The sequence below is a fragment of the Lethenteron reissneri genome, chromosome 52 (assembly GCF_015708825.2).
Source record: "Lethenteron reissneri isolate LAM-NWPU_2019-01 chromosome 52, ASM1570882v1, whole genome shotgun sequence".
Classification (NCBI taxonomy): Eukaryota; Metazoa; Chordata; class Hyperoartia; order Petromyzontiformes; family Petromyzontidae; genus Lethenteron; species Lethenteron reissneri.
Genome location: NC_083830.1, coordinates 10,937,444 through 10,963,888, shown reverse-complemented (window position 1 = coordinate 10,963,888; position 26,445 = coordinate 10,937,444). Strand labels below are relative to the sequence as shown.

Here is a 26,445-nt window from a genome sequence, read left to right as displayed (position 1 = left end):
AGGGGTGTGTGGGTGGAGTGTGTGGGTGGGGTGGGGTGTGTTTGGTTGGAATTGGGAAGGGTGTGTGGGTGAGGGCGAGTGACTCTGGGGTCACCTGCACACAGCTGCCCACGAGGCGACTCGCCTTGCCATTCAACATCTGGGCAATTCACCCGCGGCATTGACCCTGAGCCGGTTTCGACATTCAGTGTCTCATCAGCAGGGTTGAGTTTGGTGTTGAACCTTCACCCCCCCCCCCCCCCGGAAGGCCGTATGGCCGATGGGATGTTTAAATGTTCTTTAAAGTACTTTTAATGTGGAGAGACAAACTGTGACAGGAGCCTAATTGTACGCTTAATTATTCTGTACTTAATGTTCTCCGCTCCGACACACTCATGATGATGCTGTGCTGCCAGTCATCGAGTTTTGCTTGGATCCAGGACCAGCCGTCTAACACGAGGGGGGGGGGGGGGGCTTGCCAATTAACATCTGGCAGGCAGTTTCACGTACACCATTGGGTCTAGCCACGCCCGACCCTGCTGCTGATGAAACATCGAATGTCGAAAACTGCATCCACACCGGTCGATGATCGTGAAGAAAAATCAAACATTTGTTTCGCAAAACCCAAGCTATTCATCAACACACACACGGTTCAAGTCGCTATTGTATAATTATTTGATGCTACGTTACTGAACGGACGATACGATTATCGTGAATACACACGGTGCGCGTCCTACATTCAAAAACACAGCCCTGCTGCTGCAGAGCCAGCGGTTTACATTCCACATCCTATGGCGGGGGGGGGGGAGGTGCATACATAGACCAACGCGCTGTTGACTTCACCACAACGTGGTATTTATTTTATCGACCCCGCTGGGATGATGCTAGGCTAAGTCAACTACCGCCCACTCCCCACCCCCTTCATAACAAGGATTTGAACTCGCAAACTTCCACCGAGCCTGTATATTAGTGACATCAACAACAGCAGCCTGTATATTACAGTGCGACATCAACAACAACAGCCTGTATATTAGTGACATCAATAACAGCCTGTATATTAGTGTGACATCAACAACAGCCTGTATATTACAGTGTGACAACAACAGCAACAAGAACAGCGACGACGACGACGACACGAGCCCGAAGACTCGCGATCAGCAGAGTGCCGAGGCCTGTTGCTGCAGGTTCATCGTCAGGGTCTCGTCCGAGTCGCGGCACACGACGCCGAAGCCTTCACACGCAGAGTTACTCCTTGCCAGACACCACCACGGGGGTCACCACAGGGGGTCACCGCAAGGGGTCACCGCACAGAGCTTCCACGGCCAAATATACGTTACTCAATAAATATCGCAGACAATACATCTTCACCAGCACCTCCACAAAGTTGTGTTAGTGGTTATTTTTTTTACATCCAATCAGCCACTCATCCCGTCAACGACGAAGATCTCCCCCCCCCCCACCCCCCGTGTAGCCTCGGACTGTTGGTGCTGTTCACAAGCACCTATGAAGGCCGCGGGGGTGGGTGGCCAGCAACCACGCCCGGCCGCCTTCGTCTCTCCAGTGGCGATGTTTACACACCGCACCAGGTACTCTGTCGAGGCCGAGTTGACCAATCCAGATAATAATCATACCGTTGTTGGTAGCCGTGAGCGGGAGTCGAACTTGGTTGGCACGGGGTTCGCAGCGCAGCGCGCGAACCGCTCCACGCATCCCATCAGCCACAGGCACGCACCACCTCCCCTCTCGCTGGGAGCGTTGATCATTTCAGCAGCCAGCAATGGTTCAACGCAGGCAAAACTCTGGACTGGTTTCGACACGCAGTGTCTCATTGGCCGCAGAATCGCGTTTTCGCTGGGACCGATGCTGCAGGTGGACTGCCAGCCACATGTCCATTGGCCAAGGCCCTCTGTGCGAGGTTTCGGGGTCCTTGCTCGCCGCTAACCTCTGGGTGGCGATGCTGCTGTGATGGCAGTGGTGGTCTAACGGCGACTCGACGCGCTCCTCAACAACAACAACAACGCCAGGCGTGGCCTTGAAAGGAAAACAAAACATATACAACGTTCCACACTGTCCTGGGCCTCTGTGTGCTTTGCAGAAGGGCCGTTGCCCGAAACGTCGCCTATTATCGGTGTTTTGAAGTCACACGCGGCGCTCTTATTGATTGTGTTTGGAGTTTAATTGCGTCATACATAAGCACACAATCATCATTATCTATTGATATTAATATTTGACAAATATAAATTAGGTGGCTACACACTGCTCGCGTCTGATGCAAAACAGGTTCCGCGTGATACGTGCGGATTAATGTAACGTGTACGCGCTTGTGTCTGTGTGTGTTGGCACGGTAGGGGGCACAGCTGGTGCATCTGCCAGTCATCTCAGTCAGTCAACCCACGGCACCACCTGGGTCTGTCTCGTGACCTGCCAGCAGCGGGCCTTCTACACTTCACGTGGCCTCAAAGTGCACGTAGCCTGGCACAAGCGTCACTGCCACGTAGTGGGGAATGGTGGCGGCTGTTGTTGTGTGCCTGTGCATACGTGGCTTGTGTACGTGTGTGCCTGCATGTGCACGTGTGTGCCTGCATGTGCACGTGTGTGCCTGCATGTGCACGTGTGATTGTGTGCGCGCGTGTGCCTGCATGTGCACGTGTGTGCCTGCATGTGCACGTGTGATTGTGTGCGCGCGTGTGCCTACGTATGTGTCCCTCGTGACGTGGGGGGCGGAGCATCACGTCGCGTGGGATTTGTTTAACAAACATCGGGTAAGTGCAGTGCGTAAGAAATTAATGTTTGTGATTTTTTTTAAATCTCAGATTTCTCTTAGCTTCTATTTGCTGCCAATATTTTAGTATTTACTTTTGGTATGATGTTTGGCGACCCGGGTCAACCGCTCACGCACCATCCTGGCCTCGCGAGAGAGTCTCTCTCACCTGGAGACAAACGAGTTCAACACCGGAGCGTGCCACGTCTGTGTGAAAAGCAAAACCTATTTGCTGTACTGCATGCTAAACCACGTATGTCCAATGCCAAGCGTTAAGGTGACGTCTCCGGCCAAATGGTACCTATTTCAAGACACATTCGTACACACGTGTATCTTGCACGCGCACACACAAAGATCACTCGTGTAGACGTAAGGGGCCCCCCAGTGGTGTGATCGAGCATATATGAAGGCCGGCACGGCAACACGAGAGGGGTGGGTGGCCAGCACCACGCCCAACCGCCTTTGTCTCCCCAGTGTTGATGTTTAATATACACCGCACCAGGTACTTGTTTAAGGCCGAGTCGATCTAGGCAGATAACCAGGACCGGTTCAGATGCTCGCCGTCACTCAGGTCGCCGGCTTGGCAGTAGAGTGCAGCGCGTGTGCTTTGACCACTGCGCCACCACTCCCCACACGTACAAAGACAAAGATCCCCCGTATAGCCTTCACACACACAGACACCACCTGTGGCAATCACTCCAAAACGTATAAACCCGAACTTTTCCACGCATGTGCAAAACAAATATAGATCCCGCCTCCCCCTACAGTATACATATATATCTCACTACAGTATATACAATATATATTTTTGGGAAGTGTGGTGTGGGAAGGGGGGTCAGAATGGTAATGTGCAAGATTACGACCAGCAGTCAGTGTTTTGGACAGGGCGCATCGATCACATCTGAAGGCGCCCGCCTATGGCATGATATTTACTGTTGCTACGTTTGACATTTCTTGATATGCAGGGACTTTTCTACTTACGAACTAGTGAGGTTCCAGAGGTCTGTTCGTAAGTCGATTTGTTCGTAACGCCAACTTTACTCCTATCGATTCCAAACGTGCTGTACGGCGTGTACACTCAACACGGGAATGGCTTTAAAAGTTGTATAGTCTCCCGTAGACGTAGGTGCCACCGCTGCTTCACGCTCTGCTGATGTCGATGTCGCCACCACCACTGCCAACTATTGCGCGGCGGCTGAACTTACGGCGCTCGGCTCGAACAGGCAAAATAACATACGGGGGGGGGGGGGGCAGGTTTGTTCGTATCTCTGAAATCTCGCAAGTCGAGTGTTCGTAAGTAGAGGAGTCCCCGCACATATAGCATCGGGGTCTTCCTTCGTGGGGAGTGTGGGACTGTGACGTCCAAGCGCGCCCCCGCCCCCCCCCCCCCTTAAAGCGCGGGGCCCGGGGCGGTCGTCCCGACTCGCCGCGTACCCCTAGGGGACGGCTCCGTGTTGAAGATTCCAAAAATTCCACAGCAATGTTGATTTGCTTATCTACGTGTGACAATTAAACGTTTGACGATTGAACGTGTTCACTACCCTTTGTTGATGTTATGTGTCCTCGATTATCAAAACGTGTAATTTATTGGTTAGTGTAAAAAAAGGCACGTGCAAACAAGCGTAAATGCGATTAGAACTCTATGGAAATTATTTAACAGTTATTTAATATCCTGTCAATAGTTGAGGATACATTAAATATTTTCATAAAATGTCGATTTTTCAACACGTATAGACATTTTAGTTTTTACTCTAACCCAGCAAGAACTATCATGCCATACAATTGAGCGGCAGCAATCATTCTGATCAGAGCGTGCCCGCTGCGATCAGTCCGGACCGTGCATAGCAGGTGCTAAAGGCTACCGCGGGACGATGGTGTGCAGTACAGCAACCCTAGATTATTGTGCTGTACTTTATCTATGCTACCCCGCAATTGGCCAACCCACCCCGACACCAGCGTCCGGTACTGGGGGTACACGCGTGGGGCATGGTGCGCGTGCGTGCGTGTGTGTGGTCGCGGTCTGGAATTGAACTTTGGTGTAGTGTGCGGTGTGAGAGACAACTCCGCGCACACACGCACACGCGCGCACATGGGACACACGCACATGGGACAAACACAAAGATCCTACCCCCCCCCGCCCCCCGTATTGCCTTTTGGGGAAAGTGCTGTTAGTGAGTAGCACCGATGAAGGCTGGCACGGCACACGAGGGGGTGGGTGGCCAGCACCACGCCCGGCCACCTTTGTCTCCCTCGTGGTGACGTTTACACGCCGCACCAGGTACTCATTTGAGGCTGAGTCGACCTAAGGGAGGCCAAGGGCCGGTTCAGATAATCGCTACCGGTGTTGGTGGTCGTGAGCGTGGATCAGTTTCGTAGTGCAGCACGCCAACCGCTGCGCCACCGCTCCTCACACACATACCCTCACACACTCCACCCACGTGTGTCCACAACATCATCATCACCACCACCGCCGCCATCACCACCTCTCACATGTAGCTCGACTCTCCTGCACCGCCGCCGCGCTGCTCGTCAGCCGCTGCGCGCGCCTCCCCGGCAGCCCCGGGGGTCCCCGCGGCGGCGGCGGTCGCCACGGAGCCCGGCACGAGCGAGACGACCGTGCTCGAGCGGGAGCGGCCCCAGCCCACGCGGCCCCCCTCCTCCTCGGGGATGTCGGCGAGCGCGAACGAGTCGGTGGAGCGAGTGCTGGCGCGCAGCGGGGTCAGCCGCGGGAAGCCCCCGGGGGTCTGGGGGATGGCCCTCTGGGCGCGCGCCGACGGGGTCGCCCGCTCGTCCCCTCGCCTCCACGGCAGCTCGCCCCCCTCCCAGGCCCCCGCGTCCCCCCAGCCGGAGGCGGGGTCGTCGGCGGCGAACGCCGGGTTCTCGTAGCCCCCCAGCGCTGGTTTGTTGGGAGGGGGGGGGGGCAGAGGAGGGATGGAGACGAGCGGAGGTGGCGGGGGATAGAGAGAGGGGCGGAGGGGAGACGTTGATTCTAAATGTGGAGGGGAAAGCCGGAGGACCCGGATAAAAATCCACGCGGCCACGGGAAGAGAAACACCGCAGACTCCAAATACACCGCAGCAACAGCAGCAGGCGCCAGGGTCGGGATCGAACCCACGACCTCCTGTACACCAGGCGAGGTAGTTAACATCTCATAGCCACCGTGCCCCTCCCCCACTCACCCTGGCGCAGGTCGGACACGAGCTGGCTGGGCGAGCGCGCCATGAAGGTGATGGCGCCCGGCTCCATGGAGGAGAGCTCGGAGGCCTCGCTGCACTCGGAGCGGCCGGTCTGCCTCCGACTCGGTCAGCGGACAGCGAGTCTGGCTCGCACCACACGGGGAGCCACAACGCTCACCACCGCCGCTCACCAACACTCACCACCGCCGCTCACCAACACTCACCACCCGCCGCTCACCAACACTTCACCAACACTCACCAACACTCACCACCGCCGCTCACCAACACTCACCAACACTCACCAACACTCACCACCGCCGCCTCACCAACACTCACCAACACTCACCAACACTCACCACCGCCACTCACCAACACTCACCACCGCCAATCACCAACACTCCACCACCGCCCGCTCACCAACACTCACCAACACTCCACCACCGCCGCTCACCAACACTCACCACCGCCGCTCACCAACACTCACCAACACTCACCAACACTCACCAACACTCAACCACCGCCGCTCACCAACACTCCACCACCGCCACTCACCAACACTCACCAACACTCACCAACACTCACCACAGCGTTCACCAACACTCACCACCGCCACCTCACCAACACTCACCACCGCCGCTCACCACCCCAGCTCACCAACACTCACCACCGCCGCTCACCACCTCACCACCGCTCACACCAACACTCACAACACTCACCACACTCAACGCTCACCAACACTCACCACCGCCACTCACCAACACTCACCACACTCACTCACCACCCTCACCAACACCACCACCGCCACTCACCAACACTCACCTCAACCGCCACTCACCAACACTCACCACCACTCACCAACACTCACACCTCACCAACACTCACCACCGCCCTCACCAACACTCACCAACACTCACCACCGCCACTCACCAACACTCACCAACGCCGCTCACCAACACTCACCACCGCCGCTCACCAACACTCACCCCGCCGCTCACCAACACTCACCAACACTCACCACCACCGCTCACCAACACTCACCGCCCTCACCAACACTCACCACCACCGCACTCACCAACACTCACCAACACGCACCAACCACTCACCAACACTCACCACCGCCACTCACCAACACTCACCAACACTCACCAACACTCACCAACACTCACCACCGCCACTCACCAACACTCACCACCGCCACTCACCAACACTCACCAACACTCACCAACACTCACCAACACTCACCACCACCACTCACCACCACTCACCACCACCACTCACCAACACTCACCAACACTCACCAACACTCACCAACACTCACCACCGCCGCTCACCAACACTCACCAACACTCACCACCGCCGCTCACCAACACTCACCAACACTCACCACCGCCGCTCACCAACACTCACCACTCACCACCGCTGCTCACCAACACTCACCAACACTCACCACCACACTCACCACCACCACTCACCAACACTCACCAACACTCACCAACACTCACCACCAACACTCACCAACACTCACCAACACTCACCAACACTCACCACCAACACTCACCAACACTCACCAACACTCACCAACACTCACACCACCGCTCACCAACACTCACCACCGCCACTCACCAACACTCACCACCGCCACTCACCAACACTCACCAACACTCACCAACTCACCAACATCACCACCACCGCTCACCAACACTCACCACCGCCGCTCACCAACACTCACCAACACTCACCAACACTCACCACCACCACTCACCAACACTCACCACCGCCACTCACCCACTCACCAACACTCACCAACACTCACCACCGCCGCTCACCAACACTCACCACTCACCACCGCTGCTCACCAACACTCACCAACACTCACCACCGCCGCTCACCAACACTCACCACCGCCGCTCACCAACACTCACCAACACTCACCAACACTCACCTCACCAACACTCACCACCAGCCCTCACCAACACTCACCAACACTCACCAACACTCACCAACACTCACCACTCACCACCACCACTCACCAACACTCACCACCGCCACTCACCAACACTCACCAACACTCACCAACACTCCCACCGCCACTCACCAACACTCACCAACACTCACCACCGCCGCTCACCAACACTCACCACACTCACCACCGCCGCTCACCAACATCACCAACACTCACCACCACCGCTCACCAACACTCACCACCGCCACTCACCAACACTCACCAAACCACCAACACTCACCACCACCGCTCACCAACACTCACCACCGCCGCTCACCAACACTCACCAACACTCACCAACACTCACCAACACTCACCACCGCCACTCACCAACACTCACCACCGCCACTCACCAACACTCACCAACACTCACCACCACCGCTCACCAACACTCACCACCGCCGCTCACCAACACTCACCAACACTCACCAACACTCACCACCACCGCTCACCAACACTCACCACCACCGCTCACCAACACTCACCACCGCCACTCACCAACACTCACCAACACTCACCAACACTCACCACCACCGCTCACCAACACTCACCACCGCCGCTCACCAACACTCACCAACACTCACCAACACTCACCAACACTCACCACCGCCGCTCACCAACACTCACCACCGCACTCACCAACACTCACCAACACTCACCACCGCCACTCACCAACACTCACCACCGCCACTCACCAACACTCACCAACACTCACCAACACTCACCACCGCCGCTCACCAACACTCACCACCGCCACTCACCAACACTTACCAACACTTACCAACACTCACCAACACTCACCACCGCCGCTCACCAACACTCACCACCGCCACTCACCAACGCTCACCAACACTCACCACCGGCTCACCAACACTCACCAACACTCACCAACACTCACCACCGCCACTCACCAACGCTCACCAATGCTCACCACTCACCAACGCTCACCAACGCCACTCACCAACACTCACCAACCCACCAACACTCACCACCGCCGCTCACCAACACTCACCACCGCCGCTCACCAACACTCACCAACACCTCCCTCTCTCAATCGACATCACCACCGCCGCTCACCAACACTCACCACTGCTCACCAGCTCACCAGCACTCACCACCGCCGCTCACCAACACTCACCACTGCTCACCAGCTCACCAACCCTCTCAAACTCACCTTTCTCCACCCAGCTCACAGACTTCTGCGGCAGGGGGCAGAACCCGTTGGGAATGAGTTCCCCGTTCACCTGCACACGTGCGCACAAAGACAAAGGTTCCCCACGTAGCCCTTAGCAGGCCGTTGGGGCAAGAGCTGTCACGGCCAGCAGTACCGGTGCGGGGCTGGGGGGGGTGCGATAGCGACCTCGCGATCCCGTGTGAGTGACCCGCAGGGCGGGGTGTTGATCCATCGCGGCAGCCCGAGCCGCGATGCCGGCACACAATGGCCAACTCTTTGCGATCGACGTCACGGCAGCGCGCGGTGGGGGGGGGGGGCAGACGGCGTGTGGCAGCGCCCGCTACCACGTGAATTATCGTGGTGGGAGGGTAAGGAGGGGGAGGTGGTGGGGAGGAGATGGTGGTGAGGGGGAGGAGATGGTGGTGAGGAGGTGGTGGGGGGGGGAGGAGATGGTGGGAGGGGGGGGAGGAGATGGTGGGAGGGGGGGGAGGAGATGGTGGGGGGGGAAGAAGATGGTGGGAGGGGAGAGATGGTGGAGGGGGGAGTTTCCTCTTCACACCCGCACCTCCCCATGTCCCCCCAGCCCCCCAACCCCCCAGCCCCCCCCCCCCCCCACCTTGCTCCCGCGGTGCGAGCGGTTCCCGTGGCGTCCCTGCTTGCTCTGGCTGAACGACTCGAGGCGCTTGAGCATCGTGCGCTTGAAGATCTCCTTCTGCTGCTGCTCCTGCACGCTGCTGGTGCCCGCAGCCTGGCGGCTGTATAGGGACTGCACCTGCACGCGGGGGGGGAGGGGGGACGCGGGGGGGGGGAGGGGGGACGAGGGGGGGGTGAGCGAGTGCGTCTGTGGGGCGACTCTGAGTTGTCGCGCAGCGTGCGGCGAGCGAGGAGCGTGGTGAGTGAGGAGCGTGGTGAGTGAGGAGCGTGGTGAGTGTGGTGAGTGTGGTGAGCGAGGTGAGCGTGGTGAGCGTGGTGAGCGTGGTGAGCATGGCGAGCGTACGTGTCTGCGTGGTGAGTAGAGGTTGTCGCGCAGCATGCGGTGAGTGACGACGTCCTCGCGGTGCCGGCCGCTCTTGGCGCCGCCGCGCTCCATGGCGTGCAGGTCGAGCTGCGTCACCGCCAGAGAGCCGGCCGCACTCTCCCTGCGGCTGGGTCACACGCGTGGGGGGGGGGGGACACACACCGTGGTGGTGGTGTGAACGTCCACGTGGTGGTGGTGTTGTGGCTGAACCATGGTGGTTGTAGTGGTGGTGGTAATGGAGTGGCTGAGTCGTGGTGGAGGTGGTGGTGGTGTGGCTGTCCATGGTGGTGGTGGTGGTGTGGCTGGCCATGGTGGAGGTGGTGGTGATGGTGGTGGTGGTGGTGATGGTGGTGGTGGTGTGGCTGACCATGGCGGCGGTGGTGTACTCACTACATGTTGGCGACGGACACCTCGGAGGCTCGTCGCAGCCCCACGAAGTCGATGCTGGAGGTGACGCGCTCGGGGCCCGTCGAGTGGATGAACGCCAGCGAGCCGCTGCGCTCACCCTGGGCGGGGGGGGGCGGGGCGGGGGGCGGGGGGGGGGGCGAGTGCCGTTAGCGAGCAGCGGCTCCGATGAAGGTCGGCACGGCACACGAGGGGCTGGGTGGCCAGCACCACGCCCGGCCGCCTTTGTCTCCCCAGTGGCGATGTTTACACACCGCACCGGGTACTCGTTTGAGGCCGAGTCGAGCACACTCGTAAGTACGCACGCACTCGTACATACGTACACTCTCACGCACGCACACACACTCGCACGCACGCACACACACACTCGCACACACACACACTCGTACGCGCGCACGCACGCACGCACGCGCGCACGCACGCACACGCACGCACACGCACACGCACGCACATGCACGCACACACACGTGTACGCACTCGTACGCACGCACACACTCGTACGCACACACACTCGTACGCACGCACACACACTCGTACGTACACGCACTCGTATGCACACACACTCGTACACACTCGTACGCACACACACGCACGTACACACGCACGTGCAGGGCCCGTGCATTCGTGCGCCCTCGGGCCAAGTGGCCGCTGGGGCCTGGCGGGGGGTGAGGGGTGGGGGGGGTGAGGGGTGGGGGGTGGGGGTCGAACCTGGCTCACGAAGTTGATGGCGTCCTGCACGTTGAGGCTGTGGTAGACGTCCCACAGCAGACAGCGGTTGCGCCGTGCCGACTTGCGCATCAGGATGGGGTTCAGGTACTTGAAGTCGAAGTACTCCCATCTGGGGGGGCGGGCGGGGGGGGGGTGAGAGTTAAGCGAGAAGCGATGAGAGGCAAGTGGAGCGTCTGGGATGTAGATGAGGGAGAGTCGAGAGATTAGAGAGGGGAGGGAGAGATAGAATCGAGGGGGGTAAGGGAGAGGGGGGGGTAAGGGAGAGGGGGGGGTGAGGGAGAGGGGGGGGTACCCTACTTGTGTCTCACGTAGTGGTGGCCGTACTCCCCGGAGATGTCCTCTACGGCAGACAGGATGTGGTCGAACGCCTGGGGGGGGGGGGGGGGGCGACCACACCACAAGTTCAGCCACAACACACGGGGACACCACGTGTCACCCCCACAACACGCCAAGAGACACCACGGGCCAGGCCCCACCCACAGGGGACGCATCACCGTGCAGGCCACACCACGAGTGTGAGGAGTGTGACGAGGAGTGTGACGAGGAGTGTGAGGAGGAGTGTGAGGAGGAGTGTGAGGAGGAGTGTGAGGAGGAGTGTGAGGAGGAGTGTGAGGAGGAGTGTGAGGAGGAGTGTGAGGAGGAGTGTGAGGAGGAGTGAGAGTGTCCCTCTCCCTCACCCGGTCGAGCATCTCCTCGCTGAGTTTGGGCTCCCGGTGGTGGCTGCGTTCCACACGGAGCCAATTCACTAGCGGCTTGATGGTGAGACCCTGCACCATCACACAACACCATCACCACCATCTAACACAATCACCACCATCACCACCATCACCACCATCACACACCATCACCACGCACCACCACACACCGTCAGTTCACTAGCGGCTTAATGGTGAGACCCTGCACCGTCATACACCGTCATCATTAACATCATCACCACCACATTCACTTAAAACATCATCACCGTTCACCCTGACCACCATTTTCATCGACCTCAACACCACCCAACACAATTATCCTCATCACCACCACCACCATCATCATCGTCACCACCGTCACCACCACCCGCGCACCTGGAAGATGACGGTGAAGAAGACGACGATGATGGTGGTGCTCACGAAGAGGCGCTTCTCGGGCACCAGCTGCTCGTCGAGCAGCGCGACGAGCGCGAAGGCGACGGCGCCGCGCAGGCCGCCGTAGGACATCACCGCCTGGTCGATGGCGCTCAGCGGCACCACGCGGAACCAGTTGAGGATCCACGTCTGGATGACCACGCCTGGGGCACGGGAGGAGAGGGAGGAGACGAGAGAGGGAGAGGGGAGGAGACGAGGAGGAGCAGAGCAGGAGAGAAGAGAGAGAGTCGGAAAGACTTTTTGACTTTTTAAACAACTTTTATTGCCGCTAGCAGCAAAAGCACTGGAGGCGATTTCGATATGAAATACACAAAGTCACCAGTAAACAAATGAAAATAAACGCTACAAATCGACGCGCTGTGGCGCTAAAAGCACCGCGCACAACACGAAAGAAAAGTCACGTGGTGGTGGCGGTCATCGCGCACGCCACGGTGACGAGCGAGCGCTTCAGAAGGTGAACACCACGAGGGTGCCGTCCACGCTGGTACAGAGAGGGGCTTGAGCGGCTGAGAGTCGGAAAGAGCGAGGGGGAGACGATACCACATCTCTGGGAGGCTCGACTGGCACACGCGGCGGGGGCAAGCCGCGAGCTCCTCCCTCTCTCCATCAGCACGGCCCATCCGTCGCGCGCGCACAGAGACAAGTGGCAGCTGGTTTGAGCGAGCGACAGGGTGAGTGAGAGAGTGAGGAAATGAACGATTGAGTGAATGCGCGAGAGAGTTACCTAGAGGGTGGGTCTAATGAGCGAGCGAAAGTTTGAGCGACTTGGTGACATTTGTGAAAAATAGCTTCATAGCTCATCGAATTCCTCCTGCAGTATGACCTGAGGATTCGGATTCTGAATTAGCGAGTGAGTGAGCGTGTGAGCAAGCGAGAGATTGAGTGAGTGTGCGAGCAAGCGAGAGATTGAGCGAGTGAATGAGTCAAGGAGTCACAGCGCGAGAGATCTCGCTGCGAGGTTTCTCGCTGCGAGGTTTCTCGCTGCGAGGTTTCTCGCTGCGAGGTTTCTCGCTGCGAGGTTTCTCGCTGCGAGGTTTCTCGCTGCGAGGTTTCTCGCTGCGAGGTTTCTCGCTGCGAGGTTATCTCTCTGGAGAGTCGTTATCTCTCTGGAGAGTCGTTATCTCTCTGCCCGAAACGCCGGGTGACTTCGTGCGACTTTGACCCCTGAGGTGGGAGGGGGGGGGATCTCACCCCCGTCCTCACCTCTCACCCACTCAGCCCCCTCAACCCATCGCAGAGTTTCCCCGTTCGAGATAAGAGGCCCCATCATCATCATCAGAGCACCGGGGAACTCCTCGTCCGCCGATAAGGGCGAGTGAAGGTCGGCATGCTACCCGAGGGGTTGGGAGGCCAGCACCACGCCCAACACCCAGCGCGGGAGACACCACAGTCCTGAGAGCGGCGCACGTGGGACACCCCCCGCACTGGCCGCAGCGACGAATGGAGAGCCGCGAAAGTGCCCAACGAGGACCGCGCAAGCGACCCGCAGTCCCCCCGTCCGGGTGCCTGGCTCCGACCTCCCAAACAGGCGCCAATGGGTGCGGGTTGAACCGCTTCTGGCGTGACCAGGGGGAACGTGACACCACTTCCTGTGTGACACCACTTCCTGCGTGACCAGGGGGAACGTGACACCACTTCCTGCGTGACCAGGGAAAACGTGACACCACTTCCTGTGTGACACCACTTCCTGTGTGACCAGGGGGAGCGTGACACCACTTCCTGTGTGACCAGGGGGAGCGTGACACCACTTCCTGTGTGACACCACTTCCTGCGTGACCAGGGGGAACTTGACACCACTTCCTGTGTGACACCACTTCCTGCGTGACCAGGGGGAACGTGACACCACTTCCTGTGTGACACCACTTCCTGTGTGACCAGGGGGAACGTGACACCACTTCCTGTGTGACACCACTTCCTGCGTGACCAGGGGGAACGTGACACCACTTCCTGTGTGACACCAATTCCTGCGTGACCAGGGGGAACGTGACACCACTTCCTGTGTGACCAGGGGGCGCGTGACACCACTTCCTGTGTGACCAGGGGGAGCGTGACACCACTTCCTGTGAGACACTACTTCCTGTGTGACACCACTTCCGGCGTGACCAGGGGAGCGTTACACCACTTCCTGTGTGACCAGGGGGCGCGTGACACCACTTCCTGCGTGACCAGGGGGAGCGTGACACCACTTCCTGCGTGACCAGGGGGAGCGTGACACCACTTCCTGCGTGACCAGGGGGAGCGTGACACCACTTCCTGCGTGACACCAATTCCTGTGTGACCAGGGGGAGCGTGACACCACTTCCTGTGTGACACCACTTCCTGTGTGACACCACTTCCTGTGTGACACCACTGCCTGTGTGACACCACTGCCTGTGTGACACCACTTCCTGTGTGACACCACTTCCTGTGTGACACCACTTCCTGTGTGACCAGGGGGAGCGTGACACCACTTCCTGTGTGACACCACTTCCTGTGTGACACCACTTCCTGTGTGACACCACTTCCTGCGTGACCAGGGGGAGCGTGACACCACTTCCTGCGTGACCAGGGGGAGCGTGACACCACTTCCTGCGTGACACCACTTCCTGTGTGACACCACTTCCTGCGTGACCAGGGGTAGCGTGACACCACTTCCTGTGTGACACCACTTCCTGCGTGACCAGGGGGAGCGTGACACCACTTCCTGTGTGACACCACTTCCTGCGTGACCAGGGGGAGCGTGACACCACTTCCTACGTGACCAGGGGTAGCGTGACACCACTTCCTGTGTGACACCACTTCCTGCGTGACCAGGGGGAACGTGACACCACTTCCTGTGTGACACCACTTCCTGCGTGACCAGGGGGAGCGTGACACCACTTCCTGTGTGACACCACTTCTTGCGTGACCAGGGGGAGCGTGACACCACTTCCTGTGTGACACCACTTCTTGCGTGACCAGGGGGAGCGTGACACCACTTCCTGTGTGACACCACTTCCTGCGTGACCAGGGGGCGCGTGACACCACTTCCTGCGTGACCAGGGGCGCGTGACACCACTTCCTGCGTGACCAGGGGGAGCGTGACACCACTTCCTGCGTGACCAGGGGGAGCGTGACACCACTTCCTGTGTGACACCACTTCCTGTGTGACACCACTTCCTGTGTGACACCACTTCCTGTGTGACACCACTTCCTGTGTGACACCACTTCCTGTGTGACACCACTTCCTGTGTGACACCACTTCCTGTGTGACACCACTTCCTGTGTGACACCACTTCCTGTGTGACACCACTTCCTGTGTGACACCACTTCCTGTGTGACACCACTTCCTGTGTGACACCACTTCCTGTGTGACCAGCAGACCAGGGGGAGCATGACACCACTTCCTGTGTGACCAGGGGGAGCATGACACCACTTCCTGTGTGACCAGTGGGAGCGTGACACCACTTCCTGCGTGACACCACTTCCTGCTGTGACCAGGGGGCGCGTGACACCACTTCCTGCGTGACCAGGGGGACCGTGACACCACTTCCTGTGTGACCAGGGGGCGCGTGACACCACTTCCTGTGTGACACCATTCCTGTGTGACACCACTTCCTGTGTGACACCACTTCCTGTGTGACACCACTTCCTGTGTGACACCACTTCCTGTGTGACACCACTTCCTGTGTGACACCACTTCCTGTGTGACACACTTCCTGTGTGACACCACATTCCTGTGTGACACCACTTCCTGTGTGACACCACTTCCTGTGTGACACCACTTCCTGTGTGACCAGGGGAGCATGACACCACTTCCTGTGTGACCAGGGGGAGCGTGACACCACTTCCTGTGTGACCAGGGGGAGCGTGACACCACTTCCTGTGTGACACCCCTTCCTGTGTGACACCACTTCCTGTGTGACCAGGGGGAGCATGACACCACTTCCTGTGTGACCAGGGGGAGCGTGACACCACTTCCTGCGTGACACCACTTCCTGTGTGACCAGGGGGAGCGTGACACCTGTGGTGCCACAACGACGGGGCCGCTCTGCCGAGCCAGGGAGCTGCCCGGCTTCCACCACTGCACTGCCCCCCATCACCCCCCCCCCACATAAGCACGCACCCGCACCCACGTAGGGCCTTGTGGTCGGGTCACCTACCCTGAGTTTTCACCCGAGGGCCCCCTCGGGGGGTTACCCCACGGTTTCTCAGGGCCAGGGAATTGGACAGGACCCTTCCCAGGCTAAGTAACACTGCGGCGCCGTGGGCGGATTTGAGATCGCACGACCACGGCGAGCTCAGAGAGCCCTGCAGTTAGAAACGCATACAAACACAAACACGGGTCAGCAAGGCAGATAGCTAGGATCAGGACCCGGGGCTGCTGATTAGCAAAAAGGTCAAAGGCCGGCGGGATCGCAAAAGGGCGGGAAATTCTAGGCTCAGGATTGGTCGAGAGACCAAGGCGGTCGGGACGGGGGCGCCTAGCCTTTGATGTGGATAGTTTAAAAGAAAACGCAGGGGCAGTAGGGTTCTCTCTTCTTCTGGAGTAGTGACACGGGCTCGACGACGAGGGAGTCATCGGGCGAGCCGCAGGATCGTCTGCAGGACGACCTGAGCGCCGCAAGGTCACCTAGGACTACAGACGGTATCGTATTACGCGCCTTACAACACCTCAGAGCGGAGAGTAGGATCCGTAGGAGAAGGTTAGTTCGGGGTAAGGACGAGTAGGAAAGCGGTGTAACAGAGAGCGCAGCATAGAATAGGGCTGCACGCCACTAGAGAGTGGGTTGGAAGCGCCTTGCTGGCTTGTACACACACACGGGTGGCTCGGTGGGTTAACAAGGGTTAATAAAATCTCGAGCGTAGTAACAAAACCGTGTTGTTGGGTGTTTTTGAACGTGGTATTAGCGTGCACTGCATTCGCGGGTGTGTGGTCGTTGTATGCGTAAAGGCCGTGGTCTCTGTACGATGGCGCGGGTACGGAGGTGTGTGTGTTAATGCCCGGGGAGAGCACTTTTGTGTGTTGGCGTGCCTACGCAGCCGTGTGAGAGGAGAATCGTCCTTGCACGATACTTGTGTTGACGTGCACGCGCGAGTGCGGGAGGGGACGAGTCGTCGTGTCGGCGTGCACCCCGCTCGCGTGTGCGAAACCGCGGTGCGCAGTGAAGCGGTTAGCTTTGTGCGAGCTTGCGTGTGCTCGAGCGCGTAATCGGCTGCGCATTGTTGTACGGTTTATCTCGCGCGCACGGCGGCGGCAACTTGAGTCGTTGTGTCGGCGTGTGCCCCGCTTGCGTGTGCTCGTTACGTGCGTAAAGTGCGGCGCGGTGGTGAGTTCCTGACCCCCAGCCCCGCGGCTCGAGCGCGTAATCGGCTGCGCATTGTTGTACGGTTTATCTCGCGCGCACGGCGGCGGCAACTTGAGTCGTTGTGTCGGCGTGTGCCCCGCTTGCGTGTGCTCGTTACGTGCGTAAAGTGCGGCGCGGTGGGGAGTTCCTGACCCCCAGCCCCGCGGCTCGAGCGCGTAATCGGCTGCGCATTGTTGTACGGTTTATCTCGCGCGCACGGCGGCGGCAACTTGAGTCGTTGTGTCGGCGTGTGCCCCGTTTTCGTGGCCTCGTGTGATCTCGTGTTATAAGTGTGAACGCGTGTGGTACGGTGTATGCGTAAGCTCTCGTCGTGCGAAATCGGCGTACCCCAGGTGCGCGATTGTAACGTGAGCGGCCAGCGCGGCGCAGAGAGGCGCAAGAGTGAGTGCCGTGCAGAGCTGTGTGTGTGGGTGTGCGCGTACGTAATTAACCATGCCTGCTACGCGGACCCGCGGTGGAGGGGAATCCTCGGGCGACGGCTCCCACACCATGGGTGAGGAACTTAGCAGCGGTTCGCTTAGCAGCGGGGGGGCGATTGATGATGCTAGCCCGGCCGTTAGCATTATCGAGGGAGGGATCTCGGGGGCTAGCGACCCCCACACACCACTTCCTGTGTGACCAGGGGGAGCGTGACACCACTTCCTGCGTGACACCACTTCCTGCGTGACCAGGGGGAGCGTGACACCACTTCCTGTGTGACACCACTTCCTGTGTGACCAGGGGGCGCGAGACACCACTTCCTGCGTGACCAGGGGGAGCGTGACACCACTTCCTGTGTGACACCACTTCCTGTGTGACCAGGGGGCGCGAGACACCACTTCCTGCGTGACCAGGGGGAGCGTGACACCACTTCCTGTGTGACCAGGGGTACCGTGACACCACTTCCTGTGTGACACCACTTCCTGCGTGACCAGGGGGAGCGTGACACCACTTCCTGTGTGACACCACTTCCTGATTGACCAGGGGGAGCATGACACCACTTCCTGCGTGACCAGGGGTAGCGTGACACCACTTCCTGTGTGACACCACTTCCTGCGTGACCAGGGGGAACGTGACACCACTTCCTGTGTGACACCACTTCCTGCGTGACCAGGGGGGAGCGTGACACCACTTCCTGTGTGACACCACTTCTTGCGTGACCAGGGGGAGCGTGACACCACTTCCTGTGTGACACCACTTCTTGCGTGACCAGGGGGAGCGTGACACCACTTCCTGTGTGACACCACTTCCTGCGTGACCAGGGGGCGCGTGACACCACTTCCTGCGTGACCAGGGGGAGCGTGACACCACTTCCTGCGTGACCAGGGGGAGCGTGACACCACTTCCTGCGTGACCAGGGGGAGCGTGACACCACTTCCTGTGTGACACCACTTCCTGTGTGACACCACTTCCTGTGTGACACCACTTCCTGTGTGACACCACTTCCTGTGTGACACCACTTCCTGTGTGACACCACTTCCTGTGTGACACCACTTCCTGTGTGACACCACTTCCTGTGTGACCAGGGGGAGCATGACACCACTTCCTGTGTGACCAGGGGGAGCATGACACCACTTCCTGTGTGACCAGGGGGAGCATGACACCACTTCCTGTGTGACCAGTGGGAGCGTGACACCACTTCCTGCGTGACACCACTTCCTGCGTGACCAGGGGGCGCGTGACACCACTTCCTGCGTGACCAGGGGGACCGTGACACCACTTCCTGCGTGACCAGGGGGCGCGTGACACCACTTCCTGTGGGACCCACTTCCTGTGTGACACCACTTCCTGTGTGACACCACTTCCTGTGTGACACCACTTCCTGTGTGACACCACTTCCTGTGTGACACCACTTCCTGTGTGACCAGGGGGGAGCTGACACCACTTCCTGTGTGACCAGGGGGAGCGTGACACCACTTCCTGTGTGACACCACTTCCTGTGTGACACCACTTCCTGTGTGACACCACTTCCTGTGTGACACCACTTCCTGTGTGACACCACTTCCTGTGTGACACCACTTCCTGTGTGACACCACTTCCTGTGTGACCAGGGGGAGCATGACACCACTTCCTGTGTGACCAGGGGAGCGTGACACCACTTCCTGTGTGACCAGGGGGAGCGTGACACCACTTCCTGTGTGACACCCCTTCCTGTGTGACACCACTTCCTGTGTGACCAGGGGGAGCATGACACCACTTCCTGTGTGACCAGGGGGAGCGTGACACCACTTCCTGCGTGACACCACTTCCTGTGTGACCAGGGGGAGCGTGACACCTGTGGTGCCACAACGACGGGGCCGCTCTGCCGAGCCAGGGAGCTGCCCGGCTTCCACCACTGCACTGCCCCCCATCCCCCCCCCCCCCCACATAAGCACGCACCCGCACCCACGTAGGGCCTTGTGGTCGGGTCACCTACCCTGAGTTTTCACCCGAGGGCCCCCTCGGGGGGTTACCCCACGGTTTCTCAGGGCCAGGGAATTGGACAGGACCCTTCCCAGGCTAAGTAACACTGCGGCGCCGTGGGCGGATTTGAGATCGCACGACCACGGCGAGCTCAGAGAGCCCTGCAGTTAGAAACGCATACAAACACAAACACGGGTCAGCAAGGCAGATAGCTAGGATCAGGACCCGGGGCTGCTGATTAGCAAAAAGGTCAAAGGCCGGCGGGATCGCAAAAGGGCGGGAAATTCTAGGCTCAGGATTGGTCGAGAGACCAAGGCGGTCGGGACGGGGGCGCCTAGCCTTTGATGTGGATAGTTTAAAAGAAAACGCAGGGGCAGTAGGGTTCTCTCTTCTTCTGGAGTAGTGACACGGGCTCGACGACGAGGGAGTCATCGGGCGAGCCGCAGGATCGTCTGCAGGACGACCTGAGCGCCGCAAGGTCACCTAGGACTACAGACGGTATCGTATTACGCGCCTTACAACACCTCAGAGCGGAGAGTAGGATCCGTAGGAGAAGGTTAGTTCGGGGTAAGGACGAGTAGGAAAGCGGTGTAACAGAGAGCGCAGCATAGAATAGGGCTGCACGCCACTAGAGAGTGGGTTGGAAGCGCCTTGCTGGCTTGTACACACACACGGGTGGCTCGGTGGGTTAACAAGGGTTAATAAAATCTCGAGCGTAGTAACAAAACCGTGTTGTTGGGTGTTTTTGAACGTGGTATTAGCGTGCACTGCATTCGCGGGTGTGTGGTCGTTGTATGCGTAAAGGCCGTGGTCTCTGTACGATGGCGCGGGTACGGAGGTGTGTGTGTTAATGCCCGGGGAGAGCACTTTTGTGTGTTGGCGTGCCTACGCAGCCGTGTGAGAGGAGAATCGTCCTTGCACGATACTTGTGTTGACGTGCACGCGCGAGTGCGGGAGGGGACGAGTCGTCGTGTCGGCGTGCACCCCGCTCGCGTGTGCGAAACCGCGGTGCGCAGTGAAGCGGTTAGCTTTGTGCGAGCTTGCGTGTGCTCGAGCGCGTAATCGGCTGCGCATTGTTGTACGGTTTATCTCGCGCGCACGGCGGCGGCAACTTGAGTCGTTGTGTCGGCGTGTGCCCCGCTTGCGTGTGCTCGTTACGTGCGTAAAGTGCGGCGCGGTGGTGAGTTCCTGACCCCCAGCCCCGCGGCTCGAGCGCGTAATCGGCTGCGCATTGTTGTACGGTTTATCTCGCGCGCACGGCGGCGGCAACTTGAGTCTTTGTGTCGGCGTGTGCCCCGTTTTCGTGGCCTCGTGTGATCTCGTGTTATAAGTGTGAACGCGTGTGGTACGGTGTATGCGTAAGCTCTCGTCGTGCGAAATCGGCGTACCCCAGGTGCGCGATTGTAACGTGAACGGCCAGCGCGGCGCAGAGAGGCGCAAGAGTGAGTGCCGTGCAGAGCTGTGTGTGTGGGTGTGCGCGTACGTAATTAACCATGCCTGCTACGCGGACCCGCGGTGGAGGGGAATCCTCGGGCGACGGCTCCCACACCATGGGTGAGGAACTTAGCAGCGGTTCGCTTAGCAGCGGGGGGGCGATTGATGATGCTAGCCCGGCCGTTAGCATTATCGAGGGAGGGATCTCGGGGGCTAGCGACCCCCACACACCACTTCCTGTGTGACCAGGGGGAGCGTGACACCACTTCCTGCGTGACACCACTTCCTGCGTGACCAGGGGGAGCGTGACACCACTTCCTGTGTGACACCACTTCCTGTGTGACCAGGGGGCGCGAGACACCACTTCCTGCGTGACCAGGGGGAGCGTGACACCACTTCCTGTGTGACACCACTTCCTGTGTGACCAGGGGGCGCGAGACACCACTTCCTGCGTGACCAGGGGGAGCGTGACACCACTTCCTGTGTGACCAGGGGGAGCGTGACACCACTTCCTGCGTGACACCACTTCCTGCGTGACCAGGGGGAGCGTGACACCACTTCCTGTGTGACCAGCGGGAGCGTGACACCACTTCCTGCGTGACCAGGGGGAGCGTGACACCACTTCCTGCGTGACCAGGGGGAGCGTGACACCACTTCCTGCGTGACCAGGGGGAGCGTGACACCACTTCCTGCGTGACCAGGGGGAGCGTGACACCACTTCCTGCGTGACCAGGGGGAGCGTGACACCACTTCCTGCGTGACCAGGGGGAGCGTGACACCACTTCCGAACATCGGTGGGGCGCCGTGCTACTGCGCGACAGCACCGCCGCCGCCACCGTGTGAATGTGGCGAGAGACAGGAGAGACCGTGGTGGCGCACCATGCGGAGTCCGTCAGGGCGTGCCGGGCGGGCCGTGTTGTGGTCGTTGTTGTTGCCCTGCATGTGCTGGAAGAGGAAGAGGCTGGAAGAGTGGTTCTGTGGTGATGTTGGGGGCTGACGTCCACTCAAAAGAACATTTATTTGTCTCTCTGTATTTTCTTTTTGTAAATGTATCTGGTGGTGTTTTGGCCGTGGGGAAGTCGCGTGAAACAGCATTCGCTGCAAAAACACGCCCGGCCGCCTTTGTCTCTCCAGTGGCGACGTTTACACACCGCACCAGGTGCTCATTTTGACGCCGAGTCGACCTAGGGGAGGCCCAGGACTGGTTCAGATAATCGTCACTGGTGGTTGGCCGTGAGCGGGAACCGAACTTGGGTCGCCGGGTTTGTGGCGCAGCGCGCGAACCACTGCACCACCGCTCCCCACCAGACACACACACACAAACCTATGATCCTGTGAATGGACATGAACACAAGACACACACACACACAGACAGACAGACGCACCGATGATCCTGTAGACGGACACGAAGATGAGCGTGGGCAGGATAAAGGCGGTGTTCCAGGTCCACTTCTCGGTGTCCACGGCCGAGATGCCGAGGAAGATGAAGATGATCGTCTCGGCGGCACTCGCCAGCATCTTCATGGTGTACTTGATCACCGTCTGGGACTTGCTGCTGATGTTCGCGTCCACGTAGGTGCGGCAGCAGATGCCGCAGAACGTGATCCTGAGACGCGCGGAGACAGACGCAGATATAGTGAGAGACACACAAAGACACGGAGACAGAGAGACACACAGACACAGTGAAAGATAGACACGGAGAGAGAGACACAGATACTGAGACAGACAAAGGCAGATGGACACACACACAGACAAAGACGGAGAGACACACAGAACCCCCCCCCCCACACGCACACACGAGGGGGGGGCGCGAGGGAGGGGGGCGTGGTGGGGGGTGGGGGCAATGGGGGTGGGGGGGAGCCTCACGCGAGGATGGCGGACAGGGTGAACATCTCGGCGGTGAGGTAGGAGAGGTAGGAGAGCAGGAAGACGAAGCCCGGCTCGATCATCTTCACGTGCTTGGTGAACCTCGTGACGAACGCGATGACGAAGGCGAAGATCACCCCGACGGCCGTGCCGCCCAGACTCACCACGAAGAACGACGCTGCCGGGACACAGCCACAAATCGGCAACATCGTCGTCAGCAACATCAGCAGCAACATCACCATCAGCGTCACCATCAATAGCAGAATCAGCAACAGCGTCATCATCGGCAGCGTCGTCGTCATCCTCGCCGGCTCGTGTTGGAGTAGAGACGCAGCCTCCACTGGAGGCCACCCTCGTGAGCAAAGAAGCTCCTAAAATGGTGTTTCATCAACCCTGGAGAGGGCACAGTACCTTGGTCTACTCTTCCGCTGGGGCAGCTGCCTTCGTTTCTTAGCCACGGCACGGGATAGACTGCCGAGCTTATTACTCCACACATTTGAGTTAATCTGTGAACCTGTAACCGTTTCACCCCCCCCCCTCCCATTTGGTTACCGGTTAATTAACATATTTGAATAGCATTATAGGTCGGTCCACAGGCGCCTGGGTCAGGGACCGAAGCCGGCGTGGGCGAGGAGCGAGGCTGCGATGGCGTCTCACCGATGCCCTTGATGTAGTCCACGCCTTCGATGTTCTCCCCTCCCAGGGCCACGAACGAGTCGAAGACTTTGTACAGCACCGGGGGGGGGGGGGGGGGCACGGGGTGGGGATGACTCGGGGACACGTGGAGCACCCGCGACAATGAAATGGTGACAAGTGGAGAACGGGGAATGAGGAAATTATGGTGGTGGTGATGATGATGGTGGTGGTGGTGATGATGGTGGTGATGATGATGATGGTGGTGATGATGATGGTGGTGATGCTGTACTGCTGCTGCTGGCACCCACCACGGTGACGGCATCGTTGAGGAGCGACTCCCCGAACACGATGATGAAGAGCACCTCGTTGACGTGCACCTCCTCGAACACGGCGATCACCGCCACGGGGTCCACGGCGGCGATCAGACTCCCGAAGAGGAGGAAGTCGAGCAGGCCGGCTTGCAGGTCGCCTGACAAACACAAAGATCCCCACCCACACACCCGTGTAGCCATAACAGACTGTTGGGGCAAGTGGTGCTCGTGAGTTGCACCTATGAAGGCCGGCACAGCGCACGAGATGGGGTGGGTGGCCAGCACCACGCCCGGCCGCCTTTGTCTCCCCAGTAGCGATGTTTAATACACGCCGCACCCAGGTACTCATTTGAGGCTCAGTCGACCTAGGGGAGGGCCCATTACAGTTTCAAATAATTGTCACTGGTGTTAGTGACCGTGAACGGGAATCTAACTCAGGTCGCCGGATTCGTAACGCAGCAGCGCGATCAGCATCATCAACAGCATCAGCGGCATCAGCAGCATCAGCAGCATCAGCAGCGTGTGGTTACTCTCAGTTCCTCACAGGTCTGGTTGGGATGGAAGAGTAGGCCAAATACAACTCGAGGGACTCTGTATAGCGGCCTCTAGTGGAAGTCTTTCCGCCAGCAGTGGCATGTGATTGGCTCCGTGGAGTCACTAATCGAATAGCCAATCACACGCGACCTCGAGCGTGACCTCGACTACAACCTTGACCCCAACCGCGACCCCCAACCACAACCACGACCCCCAACCACAACCCCCCACCCAAACCGCGACCCCCAACCACAACCCCCCACCCAAACCGCGACCCCCAACCACATCCACGACCAACTTCAACCACGACCTCGCGGTCTCTCGGCGTGGCGGCCGCCGCCGCCGCGGCTCGCCCCTCACCCATGGCGCCGGTGAGGAAGATGCCGTAGAGCGAGAGGCCCGTGGTGGCGGCGTTCCACACGGTGCCCAGCACGGCGTACATGAGGATGGCGCCGATGTTGTCGAAGAAGAGGCGCGCCGGCATGAAGTATCCGGCGTCCAGCACAATGGGGGGCAGCAGGTAGAAGAAGAAGACGGTGGGCGTGAGCGTGAACTCGGCGTGCTGGCTGGCGCCCCACACCACGCCGCCCAGGGCCAGGCCCAGCACGATGAGGAGGGCGCTCTCGGGGATCAGCGTGGACAGCCGGTGGTTCAGGTGGAACACTGCGAGCCGGGGTGAGGGGGGGGGGGGTGAGAGGGGGGGGATGAGAGGGGGGGGGTGAGAGGGAAGATGAGAGGGGGGGTGAGAGGGGGGGGATGAGTTACTCGGGAGGTGGTGTCAAAATCTGTATTTGGACTGCAGGAAGAATCCGATGAGCTATGAAGCGCTTTTTCACGTCCAGCAGGGGCGAGTCAGAAGGTTACAACAACAAGCAACACGGCAGGAGTGCAAAGTAGAGGAGAGGTAAACAAATCGCCGTAAAAGAATAAAAACCACACAGTAAAACTAAACTATGTTTATCTCGCCAGGTGAAGCCCACGAGTTCTACCTTTGGCAGCTCGGGCGAGGGGGGTGCGGGCGGAACGCGTGGGTAGGGGGGCAGAGAGGGTGGCGGTGGAGGGATGGACACTGATGTGTGGGTGTAGAACTTCCTTCGCGCCGTACGTATCTAACCGTGCTCGTCGGAGGTGCGGGGGAAAGACAAACACAGCAACAAGCAGTTCTACAGAAATTAGTTTTCGTTATCATGATTCTGGAGATAGAGAGAGAGAGATAATGGCAGGGAGGGATAAGGACGGAGAGAGATAGGAACAGATAGGGGGCGAGAAATAGTAAGATAGATAGAGACAGAGATAGGGGAGAGATAGAGACAGAGATAGAGACAGAGATAGAGAGAGAGACAGAGAGACGGCTGGAAAGGGAGAGACAGAGAGGCCAGTGTCATGGAGAGGTTGCGCGATGAAGGGATGGTGCTGGGTGAGTGGGTGGGCGGGAGAGTGGGTAGATGAGTGGGTGGGTGGAGAGTGGGTAGATGGGTGGGTGGGTGAGTGAGTTGGTGGGCCGGGAGAGTGGGTGGGTGGAGAGTGGGTGGGTGGAGAGTGGGTAGATGGGCGAGTGGGTGGGCGGGAGAGTGGGTGGGT

General features: G+C 59.2%; 1 protein-coding gene across 1 annotated transcript in view; it reads right to left on the bottom strand.

The window, feature by feature from the left end:
- The window catches only part of LOC133355889 (sodium/hydrogen exchanger 3-like), a 55,548-nt gene continuing 29,103 nt past the window's right edge, over positions 1-26,445 (bottom strand). The window contains exons 2-16 of the mRNA XM_061573304.1: positions 25,225-25,527; positions 24,329-24,488; positions 24,041-24,120; positions 23,384-23,561; positions 22,903-23,123; positions 12,315-12,517; positions 11,922-12,011; positions 11,542-11,612; positions 11,224-11,353; positions 10,501-10,616; positions 10,090-10,237; positions 9,709-9,864; positions 9,067-9,162; positions 5,920-6,028; positions 1-5,636 (exon numbers count right to left, since the gene is read on the bottom strand). Of these exons, the coding sequence (XP_061429288.1) occupies positions 5,227-5,636; positions 5,920-6,028; positions 9,067-9,162; positions 9,709-9,864; positions 10,090-10,237; positions 10,501-10,616; positions 11,224-11,353; positions 11,542-11,612; positions 11,922-12,011; positions 12,315-12,517; positions 22,903-23,123; positions 23,384-23,561; positions 24,041-24,120; positions 24,329-24,488; positions 25,225-25,527 (2,471 nt within the window). The 3' untranslated portion in view covers positions 1-5,226. The remainder of the gene's footprint in view (positions 5,637-5,919; positions 6,029-9,066; positions 9,163-9,708; positions 9,865-10,089; positions 10,238-10,500; positions 10,617-11,223; positions 11,354-11,541; positions 11,613-11,921; positions 12,012-12,314; positions 12,518-22,902; positions 23,124-23,383; positions 23,562-24,040; positions 24,121-24,328; positions 24,489-25,224; positions 25,528-26,445) is intronic.